Source organism: Zalophus californianus, chromosome 14 (assembly GCF_009762305.2).
Source record: "Zalophus californianus isolate mZalCal1 chromosome 14, mZalCal1.pri.v2, whole genome shotgun sequence".
In the NCBI taxonomy this organism is placed as follows: Eukaryota; Metazoa; Chordata; class Mammalia; order Carnivora; family Otariidae; genus Zalophus; species Zalophus californianus.
Window position 1 is genome coordinate 22,793,392 of NC_045608.1, and position 24,714 is coordinate 22,818,105.

The following is a 24,714-nucleotide window of genomic DNA, read 5'->3' on the forward strand; positions in this document are numbered from 1 at the left end:
ACAGATGGATAAAGAAGATGTGGTGTGTGTATATATATATATATAAAATATACATGCAATGGAATATTACTCAGCCATCAGAAAGATGAAATCTTACCATTTGCAATGATGTGGATGGAAGTAGAGGGTATAATGCAAAGTGAAATAAATCAGAGAAAGAAAATTATTATATGATTTCACTCATATGTGGAATTTGAGAAACAAAACAGAGGATCATAGGGGAAGGGAGGGAAAAATAAAGTAAAATGAAATCAGAGAGGGAGACAAACAATAAGAGACTCTTAAGTATAGGGAAACAAACTGAGGGTTGCTAGAGGGAAGGCGGGTGGGGGGATGGGGTAACTGAGTGATAGACATAAGGAGGGCACATGATGTAAGGAGCAATGGGTATTATACGCAACTGATGAATCACTGAACTCTACCTCTGAAACCAATACACTACAGTTAATTAACGGAATTTAAATAAAATAAAATTAAAAAAAATTAAAAAGTGAGTCCTTTCTCTGCTGCTGTATTATTTGTGTCGTTAACAGTTGGCATATATTCCTGCATTTATCTCTATTCACCAATTTTTTTAATCCATGTTGTAAAATGACTTATATTTTTTGGAATTGCTGCCCACTTATTCATTTAAATTTCACTCTTAAATTTTCAAATTTTACAACGCATCTTAATGAAAATTTTATTTATTACATTCGCTCCGATGGATCTAGAACACTTACTATCTTTACAAGCTTTAATTTCCTCAACCAAGAAGCAGAATGATGTCTTCCAGTGACTTCCCACACTTGGGGCTTTATAAATTTCTCGGACTACATATTTCGTGCCCTTTCAAAACAGTATTCTATGTTATGTAGGGACAAGGTAAAAACATTTTTTAAAGGGAAAAGGATGGGAAACAAATATACAAATTCCAAATAGCAGTCACCTATCCTGAGGGAGAGAATGGCCTTAGGGGACCTCAACTATATCTAAAACAGTTAATTTCCTCCGAGTATTTTAAAACCAAAGAAAAAAAGAAGGGAAGAAACCACAGGACAGAGAAACTCTAACATCAGAGAGTGCACCCTTTCCTAATATTTCTCGCAGTGTCTTAGAATCACAGACAATCCCTCAGCTCTGCAGCCATAGCACCAAGCCCCAGGGGCCAGATCCTGCGGGCAGTGCCAGGCTTGCTGAGACAGGAGCCAGAAAACAGCTCCATAGGCAGCACCTGGTTGGCTCCACAGGAAGCCTCGGCAAATTAGACGCCAGAACAGCTGTGAGAAATCATAGTTTTTGATGCCTCCAAAGTGAGTACAGGAACAGCAGATGGGGAGGAAGGTCCTGCCACCCTGCACTTCACAACCTGAGAACAAGTCAGCCCTTTTGTGAAGAGGAGGAAGAACAGGTATCTGCTTTTAGAGAATGATAAAATGATAAAGCAAAGGGCTAAGAGGTCAGGCTGCACTTGTGACTAAGCCTCAATGTGCTCACCTATAAAATGGGAATACAAGAATGAAGAGGAGTAAGTCGGAGGGGGAGACGAACCACGAGAGACGATGGACTCTGAAAAACAAACTGAGGGTTCTAGAGGGGAGGGGGGTGGGGGGATGGGTTAGCTTGGTGATGGGTATTAAGGAGGGCACGTTCTGCGGGGAGCACTGGGTGTTATGCACAAACAGTGAATCATGGAACACTACATCAAGAACTAATGATGTAATGTATGGTGATTAACATAACAATAAAAAAGTTAAAAAAAATAAAATGGAAATACAGGTTTCCCCTTTTATCCAAAAGTAGAGCGTTGCTATGAAACCTTTCATAAGCCAAACGGGTATAAAACAAGGGGCATCCCCCACATTCTGAACATTAATGCCATTTACTTTTACAAAAGACCTACATTAGTGATGACTTTTTTTGTAAAAGTGAAAATCCTCCTTTCTTTTGGTTAGCAAAAACAGATATTAATGTAGGTTTTTTTTAAAAGCAAAGTGGTAGAATGCAAGCGTCAGGAAAACGGGGATACCTGTATTACCACTCCCAGCACGCACTGTCATGAGGATTAAATGAGATAAAACATGTATGCAGCTGTGTTACAGAACAAGTCCTCACTGAACGGTGGTTCTTACAATCATTACTATTTGCTAAGTCACCCCAGCAGGATTCTAGGATCTTTTGCTTTCTTTGGACAACCCTCGGGAATGTTTTATTCCTTTTTTTTTTTTTTTAAGATTTTATTTGTCAGAGGGAGAGAGAGAGAGCACAAGCAGGGGGAGCGGCAGGCAGAGGGAGAGGGAGAAGCAGGCTCCCCGCTGAGCAAGGAGCCCCATGTGGGACTCAATCCCAGGAGCCTGGGATCATGACCTGAGCCAAAGGCAGATGCTTAACTGACTGAGCCACCCAGGCATCCAGGAATGTTTTATTCTTACTGGCTCCCCTTGCCTACCACCATGATCAGAACAGCAATTACCTGTGCCCCTTTCCACAAGTGCCATGTAGTAGAGATTGGTGTCCTCAGCCAGTCCCGCCTCCACAATGTCCTTGGTGAAATGCAGCTCCTAGAAGTCACCACAGAGGAGTGAACTCCTGGATTCTCTAGTCAAATCCCCTGCTGGAAGGGCAGGAGCTAAAGGGTGATATGGGTCTTTGGGACGGCAAGGGTGACCTGTCACTCCTCCACTTACCATGTAATCCTCATGGGCAATTGTCACCCACTTCACCAGGCGGGAGACAACCTTTGCAGGGAAGAGGCACTGGCAATCACTGGTAACTGGTACAATGCCATGTTCTAAAAGAGAGCAAGATACGTGGTATATGGGTAGCAATCAGGTGCCACACTGGGTAACCAGTATCTGGAGGGCTCACATGGCCCTACCAGCTGTCCAGGTACAGGAGGCATTCCGTAGCTGCCCTGGTCAACACGTGCTAGGAATGCAGGCACACCAATCTGACCTTCCCCGGGTGCTATGTGCTTGTGGCCAGACCTAGCACCAGCTTTCACGGTGCTTTATCTTTAATGCAAATGACAGCCAGCAAAACAAAAGCCCCTGGCAGCCAGAACCAGTGATAGTGCCTCTGCAGCAATGACTGTTAATTAGATCAAATAGCCAAGAGGGCTGTTTGCATAGCTGACCTTGACGGAGGAAATGACTGAAGTGTTCTGTGTCAGTTTCTCTAAGGGAGGAGAGCTAGAGAACTGCTCCTGGGCAAAATCTTGCTGGCGCTTCATTCCACAAATATGCCAACACAGTAAACGTGTTGGATGACAATCATCCAACCTTGGGACAAAACAGGTTGAGCAATGCTGTTGGGGAGCAAGCCCGATAGCAATGCTGTCCTGGAGACATCTGGGTTCACATGGAATGCAAGAACTGCCCCAAAGGGGAACGGTCTCTAGATGGGTCCCAGAAACCCAATGCCTTTCCTGACAGCGACTATTTTAGATCAGAAAGATCTTAACTCTCACTACCCCACAATTGCCTTATGCATGGTAAACCCTTGACAAGTATTTACTGAATGAAGAGAAACACCCAATGGGCCACCCCATGGTCAATGGCTCATCAGAATCACCTGGGAACTTATGAAAAACACTGGGGTTCAACCTCACCATGGAGGATGGTAGCTCAGTAGGTCTCAGGGGAGGGATGAGGTGGTGGATCCCTGAACAGCTGTACTCAAATAAGCTAAATGTAAGCTCTACAAAGCATGTTCCGGGCTTCTACTAAATATCTATAGAATGGACACCAAAGGCTGACATGCGCTAACCTAGAATAAGCTGTTCCTGAGCAGTCCACTAACTTGGACCACCCAGAAGGCTTTGGGCCTCTTTTGTGAGCTAGGACAACCCTGATGGCCCTGAGGGGAGCTCCAGATCTCTGCCTGGAAGGGCTTGTAGCTCTCCCCAGTGGCCCTGCCAACACCTGTGCTCAGCAAGAGCCAGGAACCAAGTCCTCTTTGATGTGTCATCAGGATTTAAGAAATCTGAGGGAAGAATAAGTCATCTTTGTCTCTGTTGTCCAAGTGGCCCTTAAGCCACAGTCCTAACACGAGCTTACCCAGGGATGCAAACTGTTTATGAAGGGCCAGGCGGGACTGCACCCTGGTCTTCAGCAGTTTCATGGTGGTCTCCATGTGGCTGGCGCTCAGCGAGTGGTCAGCAATCACCGTGTGCTGTGGACGACAGTGAGCAGCACACCTGAGTGCTCCGTCCCTTCCTCCAGGCACTTCCTCTCTCCTATGCCCTGAGTGCCTATGGCAGCTGGGACTACCCACACCCTGGAATGGGTATCTTACGGAAATGGCAGAGTTTGCCGGCCATGACAGGCCTGATGCTGAGTTCCAGCAGGAACAATATAAGCCACTGGGTTCTTGAGAGGCTGGCCAGCTCCTGAGAAAGGCTTCTGCTAAGATGCCAGATCCCCTGGGGTTCTGTTGACACCTCATTTTTGTCATCTTTGTACATAAAACTGAGGGGTGGCAGAGGCTGGAGCCATGCTGCACCCAGAGCAAGGACCCAAGTGACTTTGATCAATAGAGCTATTAGGCTCAGGGAGAAGGCAAAAGGTACCTAAACACTTGTAGGCCTCAGACATTTTAGTATCCTGAGTGGAGGAAGGACAGATCATAGCCTGGAGGGAAAGCGTTCTGATAATTTAAAGCCCCCAGAGGCCATCAGAAGCCTTTCTGGAGTCTGTACAGGAGATGAGGAAGTAGAGATCCTCAGCCAAGGAGAATGGATCAGTGTACACACCTGGGGCTGTTCTTTGGGGAAGTGGAGGCCACCCAGCTTTTGTACCCACAAATAGGGGTGACCTAGGTCAAGTACGTAGTCTCTCAAAGTCAGGATGCTGCAGAAAAGAACACAGCGTAAAATGATTTTATAAGTCCTTTCTGCAGTGGTTCCAGTATACAGCCTTTCCTATCCGCCCCCCTCCCCACCGCCCCAAATGGGCTGGTCCTGCAGGCTCAGCCACACTCACAGCCAGACTGCCAACAAAGCCTCTAAACTTCATCATCTCCCTACTGTGAACTTCACCTCTCCCATGTTTGCTTTTCTCCTCCCAGCCCCCCCAAACTCATAAGCAAATCTCAATACAAAGGCAGTGCCCTTGATCTCTTCACGAGCCTACCAATTTTTAAAAATGTTTTTAAAGTTTTTAATTCTCAGAGAATTAAAATGATAAACCAAGTTATTGTATCACGTGTTATCGTGTCCTTCAAGTTTGATCCTTCCACCCTTCTTCACCCTTCCATGACCTCCATTTGCCCCTGCATTCCCTTCTCTTGATACCACACTCCCTTCTGCCCCCCAGAGTCTCCCCTCCCCACTGAGAGGTCTCTGGCCCTAACAGGTCTCCGATGCTGGGTGTGAGCTGCCGGAGGCACTTCAAAGCAGAGAGGCTGGGAGAGGAGGAAACACTGCTGACTCACCCAACTTTATCAAACTGATACTGATTGGCTGGATTTGGAGTTTTCTTTCCGTGGTCCCCTGGATACAAACAGCTCAGGACTGAGTCAGGAGACAGCAAGTCACTGGCAAAGGGAAAAGACTGCAGTGAGAACGCTGGCCAACTCCCTGCCTCAAGGCAGACTTGGTCATCTGAGGATGGTAATGCCACCTATCACTGATGATCATGCTACCATTTCTAGAATGCTTCCTGTGGACCAGACCCTTTATACTTGAGGTCACCGGATCCTTACAACCCTATGAGGGAGGGAGTATAACCATTTCCATTTTACAGAGGAGAAACTCAAAGCTTTGAAAGATACGGCTTGTCTTAGATCATACTACCAGTAAGTGCTAGAGCTGGGATTGGCACTGTCTGATCCAAGACAGTAGTAGTTCTAAGCACCAAATTTTTTGAAAACCCTATCCCTTTAAGAGGTATATGGTGACCAGGGCCTTACCTCAAGGCAGCAAAGCCCTATGACACTGGAGATAAAATAATCACAATTTTTTTTTTTAAGATTTTATTTATTTATTTGAGAGAGAGAATGAGAGAGAGAGAGAGAGAGAGAGCGAGCACATGAGAGGGGGGAGGGTCAGAGGGAGAAGCAGACTCCCCGCTGAGCAGGGAGCCCGATGTGGAACTCGATCCTGGGACTCCGGGATCATGACCTGAGCCGAAGGCAGTCGCTTAACCAACTGAGCCACCCAGGCGCCCAATCACAATTTTCGTAAGAGCAGAAGAGATTCCTTTCTACCCCAAAAGAACAAGTGTGCAGCTTTGATGGTGTGTCTATCTCATTTTGACCAAATCTCACGCTACTCACAGAGAAAGGTCCCTTTTATGTTCCCAGAAAAAGACATTATCACATGCACCAGAGACAAGGTGACCCAGGGCTATAAGGCAGAGAGACAGCGCCACTGCTACCCACCTGGAATGGTTAGGGCACAGCCTGTAATTAAACATGACATGTGGAGAAGGAATGGAAGGGGAGAGGAGAAAGATAATGGAGTAATCTAATTGCAAAGGACAAGGTTCGTTCTTTCCCTCAACCAGTGGGGAGGGTTCTCCTTCACCTTTCCAGGTACGGCATCAGGAGCAACTCAGGCAGAATGGGCTAATCCTGCTGCTCAGAGCCCCAGCACGCCTTCAAGAACTTAGCAATGGGGCAGTGACAGCCTCTGACTCTTCCCTGTTCTCTGTCTCTCCTAGAGTCCCTCTGCCCTCCTCAAGGTCTCTGCCCCTTCACTGCCTTTCATGGAGAACTGGCCGGGAAATAAATAAGAATTGTCAGTCTTTTGGGGCACCTGGGTGGCTCAGTTGGTTAAGTGGCTTCGGCTCAGGTCATGATCTTGGGGTCCTGGGATTGAGCCCCACATCAGGCTCCCTGCTCTGCGGGGTATCTGCTTCTCCCTCTCCCTCTGTCCCTCCCCCTACTCATGCTCTCTCTCTCAAATAAATAAAATCTTTAAAAAAAAAATTGCTGGGTGCCTGGGTGGCTCAGTTCGTTGAGCGTCTTGACTCTTGGTTTCAACTCAGGTCATGGTCTCAGGTCATGAGACTGAGCCCCACATCGGGCTCTACACTCAGCAGGGAGTCTGCTTGACATTCTCTCGCTCGGTCTCCCTCTGCCCCTGACCCCTCTCAAATAAATAAATACATCTTTTAAAAAAAATTGTCAGTCTTTTGGCCAATATTTAGTGACTATTACTAAGAGAATGATAAACAAAAATAAAGCAGAACAGCTAAAACTGCATGATAAAGGTTTCTAATTCTTGGTAAAACTTACATCCGTAATATGTGGTTCAGGACAATTCAATTTGGTAAAAATAATGGGACATAAAAGGAGAGATTATATATAGTCATAAGACTACAACAGCAAGGGGCTCCTGGGTGGCTCAGTCAGTTGGGCATCCGACTCCTGATCTCAGCTCAGGTCTTGATCTCAGGGTAGCGAGTTAGTGCCCTGCAATGGGCTCCATGCCAGGCGTGGAGGCTGCTTAAAAAAATAAACAAAAAAAACACTGGGATGCCTGGGTGGCTCAGTCGGTTAAGCATCTGCTTTCTGCTTGGGTCATGATCCCAGGGTCCTGGGATTGAGTCCCACATCAGGCTCCTTGCTCAGTGGGAAGCCTGCTTCTCCTTCTCCCTCTGCCTGCTGCTTCCCCTGCTTGTGGGCTCTATCTCTCTCTGACAAAAAGACAAAACAAAACAAAAAAATACAACACCAAAACAAAAAACAACTCAATTAGTCAAATCTTTGTTATAAAAAAATAACAAAGGATTAAAAATTTGGTAAAGTGTAAAATAATTAAAAAGTTTAATGACTTAATGAAAAACTGATTAGTCAAATTGCCCTAATGGAGACCATTCTGGAAAATAATTTCTTAAAGAATATTCAGCAAGGCTGGTTAAATCTTAAATTGTTTATATTAAGAACATCAATTCCCTAATGAAATAGATCCTGGCAACGGTTGTCAATGCTGCTAATGCCACAAAAATAGAGACTCCTATGCCTCCTGATAGAAGTACTTGACATCTATGATGTCATCTTGCTCCCCTGTCCCCCCAACCAAAAAAATCAAAATGGAATCTGATCAAGCCTCTAAATCTAATTTACATGAAATACACAGAGAGAAAGTAACTCATTAAATTGTGCTGCAGAGATGCAATCATCAAAATCCAGACCGGGGAAACCTACAAACAACCCATTCCCCACAACAAATAAACAGATGGCAGGACATTCGGATGAAAAGAAGCTGGAGAGAAGCCTCACCCAAATGCAACATTTGGACCTTATAGAGATCCAGATTCAAAACCCAATATAAAAACAAAACAACAAAAAACACTTATGAGAAAATCGAGGTAATTTGAACTCTGGATACTGGATGGTATTAAGAAATTAGTGTGAGACTGTAATTATATTGGGGGAAAAAAAGTATCCTTATGTTTTCGTAGATAAATAAATAGAACCATAGACCAGGCTGGTGTATCCCCAGGAGCCAAAGCAGCCTGTACTTGAGCAAAGGCCACTGGCCTGGGAGTCTGGAGCTCTAAGGCTTGGGGCTTCCTTAACTGGCCACATACACTTTGGACCTCAGTTTTGCCATCTAGAAAACAGGGGGATGAGCTAGACTCCACCTGAAGGCCCGTAAAGATATAATCCTGGTTTCAGGGCGGGGTTTCCTTTTGCATCTCCTCCTCCTCCTGGGGCCATAGCCCACCTATCATTGACAGTCATACAGTACAGAGGTACACAGGCCTCAGTCTCCTCCCCTCGTAAAGTTATTGTGAAGAGCAAATTCATGATGATAAACACAGCTGTCATCGATCAAGTGCTTCACCAATGCTAAGCACTGGACCCGGTCCTTCACAAACACCCTTGAAAGGGATTGTAATTAATGACCAGAGTGAGGAGGCAGACTCAGAGGCCAGGAAACTTGGCTCAACGTGCACACACAGCTGTAAGTGGCAGACTGGGGACATGCTGGAGTTCTGAGCCCGGCTGGTAACCAGTCCGCAGCACTGTCCCCATCGTTGCACATGAGGAGCTGGAGTTAAGTGTGCACTGAGGCCAGCAGGCAGCCCTGTTCTTAGGAGGTATGGCATTGAGAGGCGAGCAGGCAGAATGCTGGTGACAGGGAGCTCCACCATGGCCTCAACTGCCAGAGAGCTCTGGCTGAGCAGTGTAACTGGATGCTCTGAAGAAGCAAGCCTGGGCTCCCTCTGCTGGGGCCAAGTGAGAATAGGGTCAATTTCATCCAGAGTACCCTAGGGTAACCACACAATACTCTCAAGTACAAGGACCACAGCCGCAGCCTGAAGGGGGCGTAGACTGTAAGTGCAGGGTAGAGAACCCAGGGACACCGCACCACCAGGCAGCCATGGGAAGGGCCCCAGCCCACGAGGCAGCAGACCCATGCCTTCCTCAGTGGTCTTTGTACAGCCAACACGACGACTCACTGTGCTTGAGTGCCAGGCCAGCCTAGTGCTTTTGTAAGTGAGGCTATTTCACCCCCAGGCTCTCTTGGGTCCTCCTCCCTTCTTTCCACTCCTAGCCGTGGAACGAGACTGCCAGGGTCAGGGGCTTCCTGGGGATGCCCCACCTGTGGCCTTGATTACTGCACTTCTGCTCACCCTCCTTAAAACCTCCTCTCACAACCTGTAACTGAGCTGAGCTGTGAAGCAGAAATCCCAGCACCTTGGGAGAGAAAAAGTAAAGGATGAGGGCGGCCTAAATTTGTCAACCTAATAATGTCTGCCAAATTCCATTCCTCCATTCATGCCTTTCCACTATTCATAAAAAGCTAGTGCTCTGCCCCGCCCACTCAATTTGCCATATATTGAAGTCGTTTTATCATCTGCTATGTAGTAAGAGGACCAACTAAAGTCAGTGAGTGCTTCCTAAATACCAGTGATGTGCCAGGACTTCTAGGCCACGTGGACATGACAACAGAAATCAACACAGCCATGCACCTCCTTAGAGCGTGAGGAACCCAGAGCAGCCCACACTGAGGCTCTTCTCACACCCACCCCCAGGCCCCACTCTCCACCGCGCCTGCCCAATACCCTGCACTGATGGGGGTGATCAGCTCCGTGGCAGTCGTCACTTTGGCTTTTACCGTCATGATGTTGAGGTTCATGAGGTAGTAGAAAGTCAGGTGAAGCACGCTGTCATCTGAGGGGGGAAGGAAACGAAGACCATGTACAATTTGAACATGAGAGAAGAGTTTATAGTGTTAGGGAACAGAAAGTCAGCAGGGCTTTTAAGAGCTTTTACGATAAAAACAAGAACTCAATGTCAATTTTATATTGAGTTAAAAAAGAACATCTACAGATTCCTTGCAACTCCTCTCTCTGAGAGGGGGAGCTTCATTTCCCTCCTCTTGAGTGTGGCCTGGACTTAGCTGCTTCTAACAAATACGATATGGAAAGGGAGCAATCAAGTGATCACCAAGTGGATCCAGGTTCCTATCATCGGTGATAAGACAAGTGACACCATTTACCCCTGATATGATGTGACAATGAACACCATGTCTATGGTATTCCTCCCCCAAACCCATAACCTCAGTCTAGTCAGGAGAAAGGACCAGACAAACCCAAATTGAGTCTTTCCACATAATAAACCTTGTCTTCAAAGATGTCAAGGTCATGAAAGACAAGCAAAGACTGAGGAACTATCACTGCCTGGAAGAGACTAAGGGGCAGAACAGCTAAATGCAATGGAACCTGGAACAAAGGACATTAGTGGAAAAACCAGGGAAATGTGCATAAATTCTGTAGTTTAGTTAATAACATTATACCAATAAAATTAACATTGGTTTGGATCACTGTACTGTGGTTAAATGCTGACATTAGGGGAAGCTGGATGAAGAGCATGAGAACTCTATTTACTGCAACTCTTCTGAGTCTAAAATTATCTCAAAATAACAAATTTAAAAAAAAGGTAAAGAGAGGATCAGTGTATAGAGTATGTTTCCATTTGTGTAAAAAGTAAAAAGGGGATAAATAAACACTTGTATAAAAGCTTCTAAATGCATAGAATAGGTCTAGAAAATGTATCAGAAATCTGTCACAAAGGTTGTCCTTGGAGGTAAGACCAAGGACAAGAGTCTGGGAGTCTCAGGTGAGAGGGAAACTTACATGTAATTGTTAACTCTTATACTGCTAGAGTGCTTTATCATATGCTTCTTTATCCATACAAAACCAGTTTCAAAACATGTATTCTCTCCAGAATACAAACCTCTACTTATGTTTGTTATATTAAGCACGTTGGTCTTATTACTCAAAACTTGCATACTCCTGCAACTTGTTCTGTGTATCTGACTTAACAAATTCAGAAATTGGTGTAATTTTACCGAGTATCCACTATGTGTCTAGTTTTGTTGCTTTGTTGTTATAGTTGTGACTTAGATGGGGAAAAAAAAAAAAATCAAACCAACTCCATGCCAAACCATGAGGAAAAATAGAGAAATATGAAACCAGAATCTTTTTTTGGTCAAAGAGGACTTTGGCTTGCTGGACCTTGGGCACCTGGAGCTACGGGATCCCCCAGAACAAGGGAAGCCAGACCTTTGCACTTCAGGTCCAGCATGACAGACAGCGGGTGCCTCTTCAGCATCTCCTTGCGTTTGTCATCCAACTGAACTCCCAGTGTGGGTCGCCGGCGTTTCTGGATGAAGGAAAAGCAAAGCAGATAAGCACCACACGATTTCCCCCTTCCTTCTCCCTACAGGCCAGGGACTGCTGCCTGGGACCTGCTGCTTCAACTATCCCAGCTGCCAGGCCCCCAGCAGCCCTTTCTTTCCAACCTCTTTCTTCTGCTTCTAGGGAGAATAGCACCTGCCAACTAGCAGGCCCAGGTGCAGCTGCGTGGCACACTCATGAGGGGAAACGGCTCTTACCGTGGTCTGTTCCTCCTCAGCATCCGAGTCGCTCTCATCATCTGCAACCACAAGGAGTGTCATCTAGAGGTGAGGGGGCTCCCAATGTTCCCTGGAACCAACTATGGGAGACTGGGGGGAGGATCCTGACTACATTACCTTGGGAGTCTTCAGGAGGCTTAAACAGAGCCTTGGCTTCGTCCACACTGCCTTCAATTGCCACAGACAAGGTCTTATCTGTGAGCAAGAAAAAGCTTTGTATGACAGCTGCTGAGGGAAGGAGCTAAGCTATACAAACAGGCTAGCTCTGGGACTGCATTTCTTCTGCCTTTGTCGCAGGTCCTTACTGACTGGGGTCTGAGAGGACAAAAGCTCTTTCTCCAGATGAAGAGGAACACGGTAGGAAACTTAAGTCTTTTTTCCATTGTTTACTCAGAACCACCCAAAGTGCAGCCTTCTGGACAAGCACCACCTGAGACTATGGTGAATGCCTCTCTCTTCAAGCTTATACCAACGCACAATCCCAACCCAGGGCCTAAAGCCACAAAAGACTCTTCTGCCAACTGTCTTAAAGGTTCTCATTCAGAACGCATAACTGTCCACATTATGGAAATAACATCTCTCATCTGAGTGCTTCCTCTCTATTCTGTACTACACTAAGCATCTGGCTGGCACCACCACATTTAACTGGGAGGCAGGACAGTGGATAGGTCGGACCCTGTAGTCTAGTCCCAGATCTGAGTCCCTGCCCCACCAATTCCTAAACATCTGGAAAGTTATGTCACTGCTCTGAGCCCCACTTTCTGCATCAGTGAAATCCTGTCTTGACAAAGAGTAGCTGCCCAGGTGGGTGGTGAGGACCAAATGAGCCAATGCTTATAATTATAAAATTATTTTTTTCAAATTAATGTTTAACTTTTGCAGCAACGCTTTGAGAGCCATACATTATAGCCATGAAATGAAAAAATTAAGGCTCAGAGAAGTTAGATACAATAGCCAGAGTAGCTAAGCTAGGATTCAAGACCAGGTCTATTCAACTTGAGCCCAGTGTCTCAAGCACAAATATAAGTGGGCCGGTCCATGCACCAGGACTGACACTTCCCTGGGTCACACCTGGCCTGCCTTTGTGCAGAGAGGTCAAAACAGGCCACCACCCCTCTTGCTCCATTCAAAAGGGTGTACAGATTACAGATAGTCAGAGGAGCCCGAAATGGTTTGCCCGAATGTACTAAGGAGGAACAGCAAACTTCCTCAACCTGGCAGGCCACTGAGATAATACTCCCAGGTGGCCGGCAACTGCTCTGACAGCCCTGCACGAATGAACATACCTCACCCCAAACAAGCTGGATGCCCCCACCAACCACTGGCAAATGCCAAACTATTCTTTTGGGTAACTTAATCCTGAAATTCTACAGTAAAATGGGAAAGGAAACAGGATGGGTTTAAACACAAAAGAAAAGAAAATTACTCACCCTGTCTAGGGGGCTGGGAGGATTTCATATGAGCTGATGATGGAAACAAGAAGGAGAACAAAAGGGAGGGAGAGGACCAAAGGACCAGAAAAACACAAGAAGAGAGACAGTAATGTGTCGGTGCCCATGGCTGGGAGGAGAGGCATGCACCTGTGCGATACATATCTGTCTGATGCGATGGGGTGAAGAAGAAAAGTTTAGGTGCTGGGTAAAAGCTGCAGGAAGGCAAAGGTTAGGGTCTCCAAAAACTTTTCAAAATCCTAGTGAAGTAAAGGGCTGCCCTTAAGCTTAAAGCAGAGACATCTTCCCACTTGGTAATTCACTATAATGACATGCAGCTTGTTTGGGCTTGGTGAAAGCCTAGGAAAGCTGCCTGGGACCTGTGTTGACCAACTCCTCTCTCTGAAGCGGAGCAAGAGGTGCCGATCCACCTGCCAAGCGGGCCTTGATGAGGTGAGTGTCTGGGAGCCCAGACAAGCTGCCTGGGCACTGCACTCAACAGCTGACCAGCCAGGCTCATCAAAGATTCAAAGCCATCCATTCTGAAATGCCCACCAGGTTAGTCTAGCCTCAGGCCAGCTGGTCAAAGCAGCCATGCTGGGTGGTGCGGCGGTGGGGGGCAGCATCTGTCACCTGTGGGCTTCTGGCAGGACCAGGGTGCTTTCCTCGGCGGGCAGGGCTTCCAAATGACTCAAACGGCCAAGGCTGCTGCTCCCACAGCCCCTCCTCCTCACCCACCCCCCATACTCACCACAGGCCTGCCCATATGCAGTGGCTTGAACAAAGAGGACATAGAGGGGAGGTGGCAGGTGTCTAGCTGTCTCATATTGCTTGTGAGCCTGGTCGAACGGCATGAACAGGTACTCTTGCACGGGGAGGGAAGCCTGCATGCAACAAAAGAAGGGTTTTTCTTTTCTCTTTTTAGGCAGTCCACATATGAAGAGGTGGCTGCTGAGTTACCCTAATAGCTTTTTATTTACTAAAAATACATAAGGTAACAGAATAGGTAGACAAAAAGTCAATACACAAAGATCAATTTATATAAGCAGCAAACAGTAAGAAAATGAACTTATAAAAAGAACCATTTCCAATAGCATCGAGAAAACATCAACTACCTAAGAATAAATAAGTGAAAAGTATGTAAGCCTCTACACAAAGGTCTGAGAAATGAAAAATCTAAATGAATGGAGATATATACCATGTTAATGGTCTGGAAAACTCAATAATACCTTGAAATCAGTTCATCCCAAAGCGATCTACAGATTCAATGCAATCCAAGTCTAAATCCCAGCAGGTGAAAATCGACTAGCTGATTCTAAAACTTATTATGTTAAATGCAAAGGACCAGGGTGCCTGGGTGGCTCAGTTGTGTAAGCATCTGCCTTCGGCTCAGATCATGATCCCGGGGTCCTGGGATTGAGCCCCACACTGGGCTCCCTGTTCAGCGAGGAGCCTGCTTCTCCCTCTCCCTCTGCCTCTCCCCCCTCCTGTGCTCTCTCCCTCTCACACTTGCTCTGTCAAATAAATAAATAAAATCTTAAAAAAAAAAAAAGTTATGGTAAATAAGCCAGTATGGTACTGGTACCTGGATAGACAAATAGACCATTCACAAACCTACATGGACATTTAAGACAAAAGTGGCACAGCAGAGTGGGGAAAGAATGGTCTTTTCAATAAATGACCCAGCTGAATACCAACGTGAAAAAAAAATGAATCTGACCCTTACCTCACACTAGGTACAAAATTCCCTTCCAGGAAGCCTAGGAATCTAAATGTGAAAGACAAACAATAGAGCTTCTATTAAGAAAACAAGAGAATATCTCCATGACTTTGGAAACAGAGATAAATTTCTTAAACAGGACACCAAAGCACTAACCATAAATGAAAACACTGATAATTAGATCATATAAAAATTAAGAACATCTGCTCATTAAAAGATACCATTATGAGAGTGAAAAAGAAAGTCACAAAATATCTGCAAAAGATTCATCTTCAGAAAATATAAAGAAGTACAAGCAAAAGACTTGAACAGGCCTTTCACAAATGAGGTAATCCAAAAGCTAATAAGCATATAAAAGGGGCTGTAGTGCAACATCACTGGTCCTCAGGGAAAAGGAATTTAAAACCATAAGCAATGCCCTCCAGAATGGCTAAAATTAAGAAGACTGACAATTATCAAGTGTTGGTGAAGATGGGCAGCAATTAGAACTTTCATATGGTGCGGGCGCCTGGGTGGCTCAGTTGGTTAGGCGACTGCCTTTGGCCCAGGTCATGATCCTGGAGTCCTGGGACTGAGTCCCGCATCGGGCTCCCTAGTCAGCAGGGAGTCTGCTTCTCCCTCTGACCCTCCCCCCTCTCATGCTCTCTCTCAAATAAATAAATAAAATCTTAAAAAAAAAAAAAAAAGAACTTTTATATGGTGCTAGGGGAATTTTGTAAATCAGTGCAATCACTTTAGAAAACTGTTTCAGTATGTGCCAAAACTAAATATATGCCTAGCATATACCATTCCTAGGAATATATTCAACAGAAATATGTACACACAGGCACCAAAGGACAAAGAATGCTCATAGCAGCATTATTCACTAGCCCCAAACTAGAAGAACCCACAATCAAACACTAAGTATCAATGAAAATAAATGAACTCCTGGTGTTCACAATATAGACAAATCTCACAAACATAATGTTGAGCAAAAGAAGCCAGACTCATGTGTATATGATTCCATTTGTGTAGATTCAAAAATGGGCCAAACTAACCTATGATATTAGAAGTCAAGATAATGGTTACAGGGGCGTGGGAGGATACAGTGACTGGAAGGGGAAATAAAATTGCTTCTAAAAAATCAATACTGGGGCGCCTGGGTGGGTCAGTCAGTTAAACGTCTGTCTTCGGCTCAGGTCATGATCCCAGAGTCCTGGGATCGAGCCCCGCATCAGGCTCCCTGCTCAGCGGGGAGTCTGCTTCTCCCTCTCCCTGCTGCTCTGCCTACTTGTGCTTGCTCTCTCTGTGTCAAATAAATAGATAAAATCTTTAAAAAAAAAATAAAAAGTCAATACTGTTTTTTTTCTTGATTTGGGTGCCAGTTACAGAGATGTGTTCACTTGTGAATAATCACTGAGCTATACACTTATGAACTGTATGCTTTTCTATACATAACATTGTTCTTTTAAGTGTAATATACGTGCATTGTTTTAAAAAGTTGTATTCGGGGGCGCCTGGGTGGCTCAGATGGTTAAGTGTCTGCCTTTGGCTCAAGTCATGATCCCAGGGTCCTGGGATCGAGTCCCGCGTCGGGCTCCCTACTCCTTGGGAGCCTGCTTCTCCCTCTGCCTCTCTCTCTCTCTCTTTCATGAATAAATAAATAAATAAAATCTTTACAAAAAAAAAGTTGTATTCGGGGCACCTGGGTGGCTCAGTCAGTTAAGTATTCAACTCTTGATCTCAGCTCAGATCCTGATCTCAGGGTCATGAGTTCAAGACCTGCACTGGCTCCACAGTGAGTGTGGTGCCTACTTAAAAAAAAAAAAAAAAAACTTGTATTCAAGTTTATAAAAGCAAAAACTCCCAGGGGCACCTGACTGGCTCAATTGGTAGAATATGTGACTCTCGGTCTCGGGGTCAATGCCTCACATTGGGCATAGACTACTTTAAAAACAAAACAAACAAACCTCCCAGTCCCCAAACCCCAAAGTAATTGTTAAAGATCTGGTATGAATAGTAACTCTTTTAAGAATACACTGTACTCACAATGTATATATTCATATGGATACGTTATAAACAAAGGTATACAATGAAATAGTACTTTATGTCCCACAGTGGGCACTGTTTTGTTTAATTATATGATAAATCTTTATTCTGTCCAATTATTTTATCAGTGTAATGATGTTCTGTATTTCCAATACAGCTGTAAGGCTGTGCCATACAAGAATTTAGTTAACCTGTACCCTACTTAGGCATGTTTAGAGAGACGGCAGTTAATAGGAAAAATTAAGGCGTGCCTGGGTGGCTCAGTCCATTAAGCATCCAACTCTTGATTTGGGCTCAGGTCATGATCTCAGGGTCGTGAGATCAAGCTCTGCATTGGGCTCTGCATTGGGAGTAGAGCCTGGGTGTCTCTCCCCATCTGCTCGTCTTCCCACACTCTCTTGCTCAGATAAATAAACAAAATCTTTAAAAAAAAAAAAAAAGGAAAAATTAAGTACAACCCAAATTTTTAGTTTGTTTTCTTTCTGTCCTATTATGAAGTGCTACTGAGACTATTTGTTAACAATCCTAATTCTATGCCTAGAGTTGAAGGGAGGAAATGTACATCTTGCCAAATCCTAGAAAAGGGAATTTTTTTATTTCTCTAGGGTCCTTTTGCAAAGTTCCTCCGTATTAACCATTTACTCTACTACATAAAACTATGAGAATTTAGAGGGGTGCCTGGTTGGCTCAGTTGGTAGAGCATGTGACTCTTGATCTCAGGGTCTTGAGTTCATGCCCCATGTTGGGCATAGTTGTTTACTTAAAAAAAAAAAAACAAAAAACAAAACCTTAAAAAAAAAAACAGAACTATAAGGATTTAGAGCAAATCTGGCCTCACAAATAAAAATCAGGTCACCTACACAGAAAAACATTACATTTACATTACATTGTAAAGTGGGAATTTTTCCTCTGAAGGTACCTAACAGCTTTCGAATATGAGAAAAGTTCTCTTCAGAGAGAGTACATCTGCTGAACATCTGCCCCCAAGGTGCAGTCAGGGAGTCTAACAGACATCCACAGAAGCAGGCTTAGATGTCTAGAGGCTGTGGGGCTGGTGGAAACCATTCTGGGAGTAAATTAAACCTAGAGTTTGCAGAAGTATTTTACCTGGAAGAAGCTCTGGGAGAAAAAGAAAACATCCCAGGTAAATGTGTGTCTATGTTCCTGAGCCCACACGGCAGCATCTCTTCCACCCAGGACACAACCTTACCGTACTGGCTGGGTAGAAACTGCAAACAGGACAATCCTTGCACTGGGCTCTGACACCCACTAGGGAAAACCCAAAGGGATACATGGCTGCTGGAGGCCTCAGGTCAGCAAGGTCTCACTGGGTGCTGAAGGCAAAGCAAAAGGCCAATGTTGGGGAGTATACGGGGGAGAGTCTCACCTGCATGATGCTATTGAGGCGAGGCTGGAGGCTGCTTAGGTACTCCTTCTTCACCTCAATCTCCTTAAGGATCTTTTCCTTGTTGGACAGGCACTCCCGGTACTTCTCTGCCAGCCTATTGGGAAAGGAGAGACCACTGTCACTCAAAGCTCCTCAGAGATCTCCGAACACACCTGACTGTCACAATCCACCTAATGACAGTAGTCATGATTAACTAATGTTTACCTACTACTTAGTATGTGTCAAGCACTTGGAGAACTCTTTATAAGCATTATTGCATTTAATCCTTATAAAAATCCTGGAAGATAGGGACTCTTCTTTTCCCCAAAGGAAGAAACAAAGGCTTAAGGAGGTAGGTAACTTGCCCAAGGTCATCCAGCTAAAAGCAAGTACAGAGCTGGGCTTTGAATCCATGCCTGCGGCTCCAGAGGTTCTGCTCATTAACCACTAGGGAATATCCGTGTCATTTCCTGTTCCCTTTCTTACCTCTAAGGTCTAGAGCCAAAACTTTCACAAACATGTGGACCTAGCAACTATAGTACCCAAATGAGCCCCACAGACTGGCCTGAGTGGGACAGGGCGGTGATGGATTCTGGACCACAGGAATACAACACTCATGGCTTAGCCTGTGCCAAGGCAAGCCATGTACTGGACAGGCGACTGATGGGGCAGCCCCAACTGCTAACAACCTGACACCAATTCCATAAGCACACACTTAGTGCTTATTAAATTTGTAACATGGACCAAAGGCAAAGAATACATTCTGTAACAGGAAAAAAAAAAGGAATAAAAACACCTGCTTCTCCAGTGGAAAACAGAGCAGATGTGTCAACCAAAAGCCCTAGAAATGGTACGAAAACGTACCAATATGGGGAAGAAAGTCACTATAACGAAAGGGATGCAGCCATGAAAGACTCAGTATGAAAAATACACTATCCCCTTAAAAAGACCTAGATTAAATTACACAATATAGATGTTCTATTTACAATTAATAAATAAAAGATCTTTATTAGTACGGGAAATTTTTATATGTAAAGGTGCTCTTTGAAGCATAAAATATGATAGCAAAAAAGTGGTAACTAAAAGTCCAATCCAACAGAGGAAAGATTATGTAAATTATAATTTGTCTATACACAGGAATGCCATGCAGAACCTTCTAAAATAATGCCTGCAAACCTTTAAAGTACCACAGGGACAGTCTTAGAGGCAGAGGAAAAAGCAAAAGAAAAAAATCAAATTTACAATACAAAAGGTATTTAGGTCTCAGGTGTTAAAATTTTAAAGAAAAAGTTACTTCAATTTTCTTTTAACAGCCATAAGCAATTCCAGCCCCACCCATGATGCTGTTGGTCAAGTGTGAATTAATCACAAAACGGGATTTGGTCTTAAACCATTCTACTGGTTCCAGAACTTCGCTGTATGATTGTGGGTCGTGCATGACAAAGCACTGTCCTCATAGTTAAGGGTCTGTGTCTGCACAGGTTAACAAGGTCAGGAAAGATACACAACCTTTTCCGCTGTTCCAGCTCCCAGTCCAGACGTGCAAGGGTTTGCTGGTGGGGGTCTCCCATGGTGACTTCAGCCTTGCTAATATCTGGTGGAGCCTCCTTATAAAATTCCTCTAAACTGACCAAATCAATTTCTTCATGCTTTGACCTGCAGGGAAAAACTAGATGTCAAGTTGCTGTTCTCAGAATCCCAAACCGTGGATTAAGTGGGCCCACAGTTCCCTCCATGTATGCTTACTTAGCCCTGCTCTACAACTACCCAGGAACCTGGAATCCAGTCTTCTCAGCAAATGCTCATTAGTAAATTGTTTCATTTTTTTTTTTTAAAGATTTTATTTATTTATTTGAGAGAGAGAGAGAACAAGAGATAGAAAGCACGAGAGGGAAGAGGGTCAGAGGGAGAAGCAGACTCCCTGCTGAGCAGGAAGCCCGATGTGGGACTCGATCCCGGGACTCCAGGATCATGACCTGAGCCGAAGGCAGTCGCTTAACCAACTGAGCCACCCAGGCGCCCCAGTAAATTGTTTCATTTTGAAGCGAGGTAGTTGGTGACATACCATAGGATCCTTATCGATGGTGTCCAACCTTTTTATCCATGAATTAGCTGAAGACCTGGAAGGGATGCTTTTCAAATTTACAGATGTCTCAAATTTATAGATGTCTCCAAGCTTAGCAAAAGAGGTAAGAACTGAAAGAGTCAATAAAAACACTACGGTCTAGATCTAGGCTGCCAGGTTGAAACCAAGAATTGGAAACGGGAAAAAAAAGTAAGGGTCTGCACGGAACTTCAAAATATTAACTGCATGAGCATGGGATGGGGAAAAGCCAGTATAATGATCTAGAGGCTTCATCTGTTGAATATATAGTAACTCAGAAGAAAAGAAACCCAATTCTTTTTCCCGTGTTAACATAGGAGTGCACAAGTTGTGGACAGATGATGGTAATAACAGCAGCTACCAGGTATTAAGCCAGCCTCACCTCACTTATTTCTCACAATAACTCACCAAATGGGGATTTCTATCTCCATATCTCAAATGAGATGGAGACTTCCACAGTCGAGGAGCTTGCCCAAGGTCACAAGCTAGTGAGTGGCAGAGCTGGAATTTGAATCCAAAAAGTCCAACCAGGGCCAAGGGTGGTCACCCACCTCTCCACAGGCCAGGGTTCTATTGTATTCTGCATTTGTCAGCTTTCATCTGAGTGATGGAATTTTAATACCTTTTTATTTTTAAGTCGTTTAAGATACACAGGAACTTTCAAAAATAGTACTGAGAGTTTATTTCCTCTGTGTATCCTTCTCCTGGGTTCCTCCAATGATAGTATCTACACATAGTACATTGTCAAAACCAGGAAACTGACAATGACACAATACTATTAACTCAGGCACAAACCTGATACAGATCTCACCTCTATTAGTATTTAACTATTATGACATGATGAATTTGTAAAGCAGATAAAGATACCACTCAAAAATCAGCATAATTATAAAAAATACACCAGACTCAATGACTGATATGCCCCTCTCATCCCAAGTTTACTACAAATAAAACCTGCCTCGGGGGCCTGGGTGGCTCAAACAGCTAAGCGTCTGCCTTCAGCTCAGGTCATGATCTCAAGGTCCTGGAATCAAGTTCCACATCGGGCTCCTTGCTCAGCAGGGAGTCTGCTTCTCCCTCTTCCTCTGCTCCTCCCCCCAGCCCCCACTCATGCGTGTTCTCTTTTTTTAAGATTTTATTTATTTATTTGACAGAAAGAGAGAGAGAGAGAGCACAAGTAGGCAGAGAAGCAGCCTCTCCGCTGAACAGGGAGCCCAACTCGGGGCTCGATCCCAGGACCCTGGGACCATGACCTGAGCCGAAGGGAGCTGCTTAACCAATAAGCCACCCAGGGTCCCCCCTCTCTCAATCTCTCTCAAAAACAAAACCAAACCAAAAACCAAACAACAATAACAAAACACCTGCCTCTTCTCAGTCTGCACAAGGTCTTACCAAGCAAGAATACATTCCCTTCTCTTTCTCTGTCTACTTCTTTCTTCCTACTCATCTCTCAGCTTGGATTTGCTAAGAGGCATTACATTTTAAGATGGACACTGAAAAACTATAGTTTGTTCACCCAAAGGCAGCGAAGTGGCAAGAAGTTCAGCTTCCAAAGAATAAAATCCAGTTGCAAAAATGAATGGCTGCAACTTTAGAAAGGAAAAACTGGGCCAAAAGGTTAAAAAGATTTGACTGGAAGGGAGTTGCTCCCATGCAAGGTGCCCAGGAATCAAACTGGTAATGTAAAGGCCCCTGCTAGAGAAAAACTGCTTTTGACCAGGTGCAGAGCTCAAAACTTAAAGAAGTCAGACAGGCTTCTGAGGTTTTTTGTGCAGCCTGAAAACACTGCTTCCAATTCTCCCACTCAAAGTGATCTATTCACCTTCGTCCCAGATCCTGCAGTCTCCAAGCCCATCTGATTTTTTTTTTTTAAGGAGCCTAGCTCACACTGAGCTACGCAGGAAAAAGCAGTTAGCAACACACTATTTTGCCAAAGGGTGTTCTCCAAAACTCACTTAAACTCCAGACATTTGGTGATCTCTTTCTGCAGGTGCATCACCTCATACAACAGGTTCTGCAGCTGCAGGTGATAGGCGTCTACTTTCTGCTTGGCCTGAAAGGAGGACAAGGTCAGAGGTGAGTGGGGCAAGTCAGGTCAGACAGAAGCAAATACAGGGAAGAGGTAAAGGGGATTAAGAAGGGAATGTGGGAAAGAGTTGGAGAAGGAGGATTAAACTTCTCAATTTCTACCTCATGGGTCTGATCTCTTCCTTTCTTCAACCTGATGTGGGCTAATCGATTAAGCTTCTTTAGAGTCATGAAATGCACACAGCTCTGGATCCTCCGATCTTCTATCTCAACTGCCTGTAGGCAAAGAAAACCGGTAAAGATCTTGTCAACAGGTGCTGGCTCAGCTTCCTTCAGCCCCTCACTGCTGACCCATCCCCACCCACAACCAAAAACAAATACTGGAAGGAGCTCAGAACCAAGAGACATGTCAGTGGGAAATGGAAGAATGACTGTATAAGGAAAATGCTTACAGTTCCCAGGCGAAAAAAAAAAAAAATTTCTACCTGAAGTAACAGGGATTGAAGATGGAGCAAGTGCAGCCAATGCACAATTAATATCTGTCCCTATGTACTGTATACAGAGATCCTAGCGATAGCAACACCCTGCCATACAATTTGACCTCTGTGAATGACATTACAGAATAACTTAAATGAAAATGGCAGAATTACAGCTGTAAAGCGTGGCTAGAGTAAAATACAATGTAATAATCATAACAATATTGGACAGTATAAGCACAAATAAGGGAGATTCTTGGAAATATATAGGTTTTGTTTTTAGTCACTGTTTAGTTCCTTTGTCCCAAAGTCTGGTTCATTCATTTAAAGTTAATAATTTCATTTCTGGTCTCTATGACATACTTGTACATGTTCATCCTTAAAACAACAAAGGAATTTACACGTATCATCATTTCTCAAAACCTAGCAAAATGCCTAGCATGTAATATCAGTTAGATGAATTATCAAATTACAGTTATGAGAAAAATTGTCCTGTACTTTTGTTACTGTAATTGGTGGTTGGATGGTGATGACATGTTCCCATAGGTTAACGGGCACATCTCTGGAGCTCCCAGACTCCAACCACCTGATCATGGCTAGGACAGAAGACCAAGATGAGGAAGGGCTCTGATGGGTGCAAAACAAGTCCATCCATGCAAACCCACCAGGTTCATGTCTGCCCAATCCTAGTCCCACTCCTTACCACATCCTTGCCTCCTCTGCTCTTCAGGTCCTGGATCTCAGCCATGAGCCTCTGTAGCTCCTGGCATGTGTACTTATACAGTTCATAGTCTCTGCCAGGGTCCCGCAGGTCCACTTCAGCCTCCTCGCTGTAGTATTTACCTTCCTGTGGAGGCAAGGATACAGGCTTTGGGTGGGAAATAAGAGTCTCCCTGTTGGGACCAGGGACACTGGGCTGAAATCAGTTAACAGTGAAACCCCAAATCAGGTCTCTAAAAAATCTGGTCCTCAAATCAAATGTTTTCCTTCTTTTCAAAATGGAAAAGAATTCATTCCTCTTTTCTTCTAATTATAAGGTAATGAATGCTTGGTGTCAGAGACTCAAAACATAGTGAGAAGTATCAAAAACAAAATGAAAAGTTGCCTGTAATCTCACCTCCCATCCTGAAATAACTATTTTTAATACTGTGGATAAACACAAATTTTTATTTTTTTTAAGATTTTATTTATTTATTTGAGACAGAGAGAATGAGAGAGCACATGAGAGGGGGGAGGGTCAGAGGGAGAAGCAGACTCTCTGCCGAGCAGGGAGCCCGATGCGGGACTCGATCCAGGGACTCCAGGATCATGACCTGAGCCGAAGGCAGTCACTTAACCAACTGAGCCACCCAGGCGCCCACAAATTTTATTTTTAAACAAAATGGGATCATACTATCCATGCTACTTTTTGCAATTTCTTATCCCAATAAATTTAAATACCTATCAAAATGGCTGCGTGATAATCCACCATATAGATGAACCAGGATTCCTTTAACTATATTCCTACTGATGAGTGTTTAGATGGTCAAATCAAGCTTTAGCAGAGGCTAAAATATCATAACTGGTCACTTAGCCTTTGGAGTGAACGGAACACATTTCATGAAGAGAGAGTCCACTATAGTTAATAATCCTGCATTGCATATTTAAAAGTCGCTAAGATAGTAGGTCTTAAAAGTTCTCATAATTG

General features: G+C 44.4%; 1 protein-coding gene across 12 annotated transcripts in view; it reads right to left on the reverse strand.

The window, feature by feature from the left end:
* THOC5 (THO complex 5) overlaps positions 1 to 24,714 on the reverse strand; it is a 46,744-nt gene that overhangs the window by 18,234 nt on the left and 3,796 nt on the right. For 11 of the 12 annotated variants that reach the window (XR_003516933.2, XR_003516931.2, XR_003516930.2 and 8 more), the window contains 16 exons: positions 23,731 to 23,874; positions 22,714 to 22,827; positions 22,479 to 22,576; positions 19,929 to 20,075; positions 18,420 to 18,534; positions 14,036 to 14,168; positions 13,285 to 13,317; positions 11,972 to 12,049; positions 11,834 to 11,874; positions 11,502 to 11,601; positions 9,999 to 10,107; positions 5,413 to 5,514; positions 4,733 to 4,829; positions 4,038 to 4,152; positions 2,667 to 2,770; positions 2,453 to 2,540 (listed from right to left, as the gene is read on the reverse strand). Coding sequence is in view for 8 of the 12 variants with exons in the window: in XM_027576317.1 (XP_027432118.1) it covers positions 2,453 to 2,540; positions 2,667 to 2,770; positions 4,038 to 4,152; positions 4,733 to 4,829; positions 5,413 to 5,514; positions 9,999 to 10,107; positions 11,502 to 11,601; positions 11,834 to 11,874; positions 11,972 to 12,049; positions 13,285 to 13,317; positions 14,036 to 14,168; positions 18,420 to 18,534; positions 19,929 to 20,075; positions 22,479 to 22,576; positions 22,714 to 22,827; positions 23,731 to 23,874 (1,618 nt within the window). In the remaining 4 variants the exon portion in view is untranslated. The remainder of the gene's footprint in view (positions 1 to 2,452; positions 2,541 to 2,666; positions 2,771 to 4,037; positions 4,153 to 4,732; positions 4,830 to 5,412; positions 5,515 to 9,998; positions 10,108 to 11,501; positions 11,602 to 11,833; positions 11,875 to 11,971; positions 12,050 to 13,284; positions 13,318 to 14,035; positions 14,169 to 18,419; positions 18,535 to 19,928; positions 20,076 to 22,478; positions 22,577 to 22,713; positions 22,828 to 23,730; positions 23,875 to 24,714) is intronic. The other variant, XM_027576323.1, reaches the window with a different exon arrangement.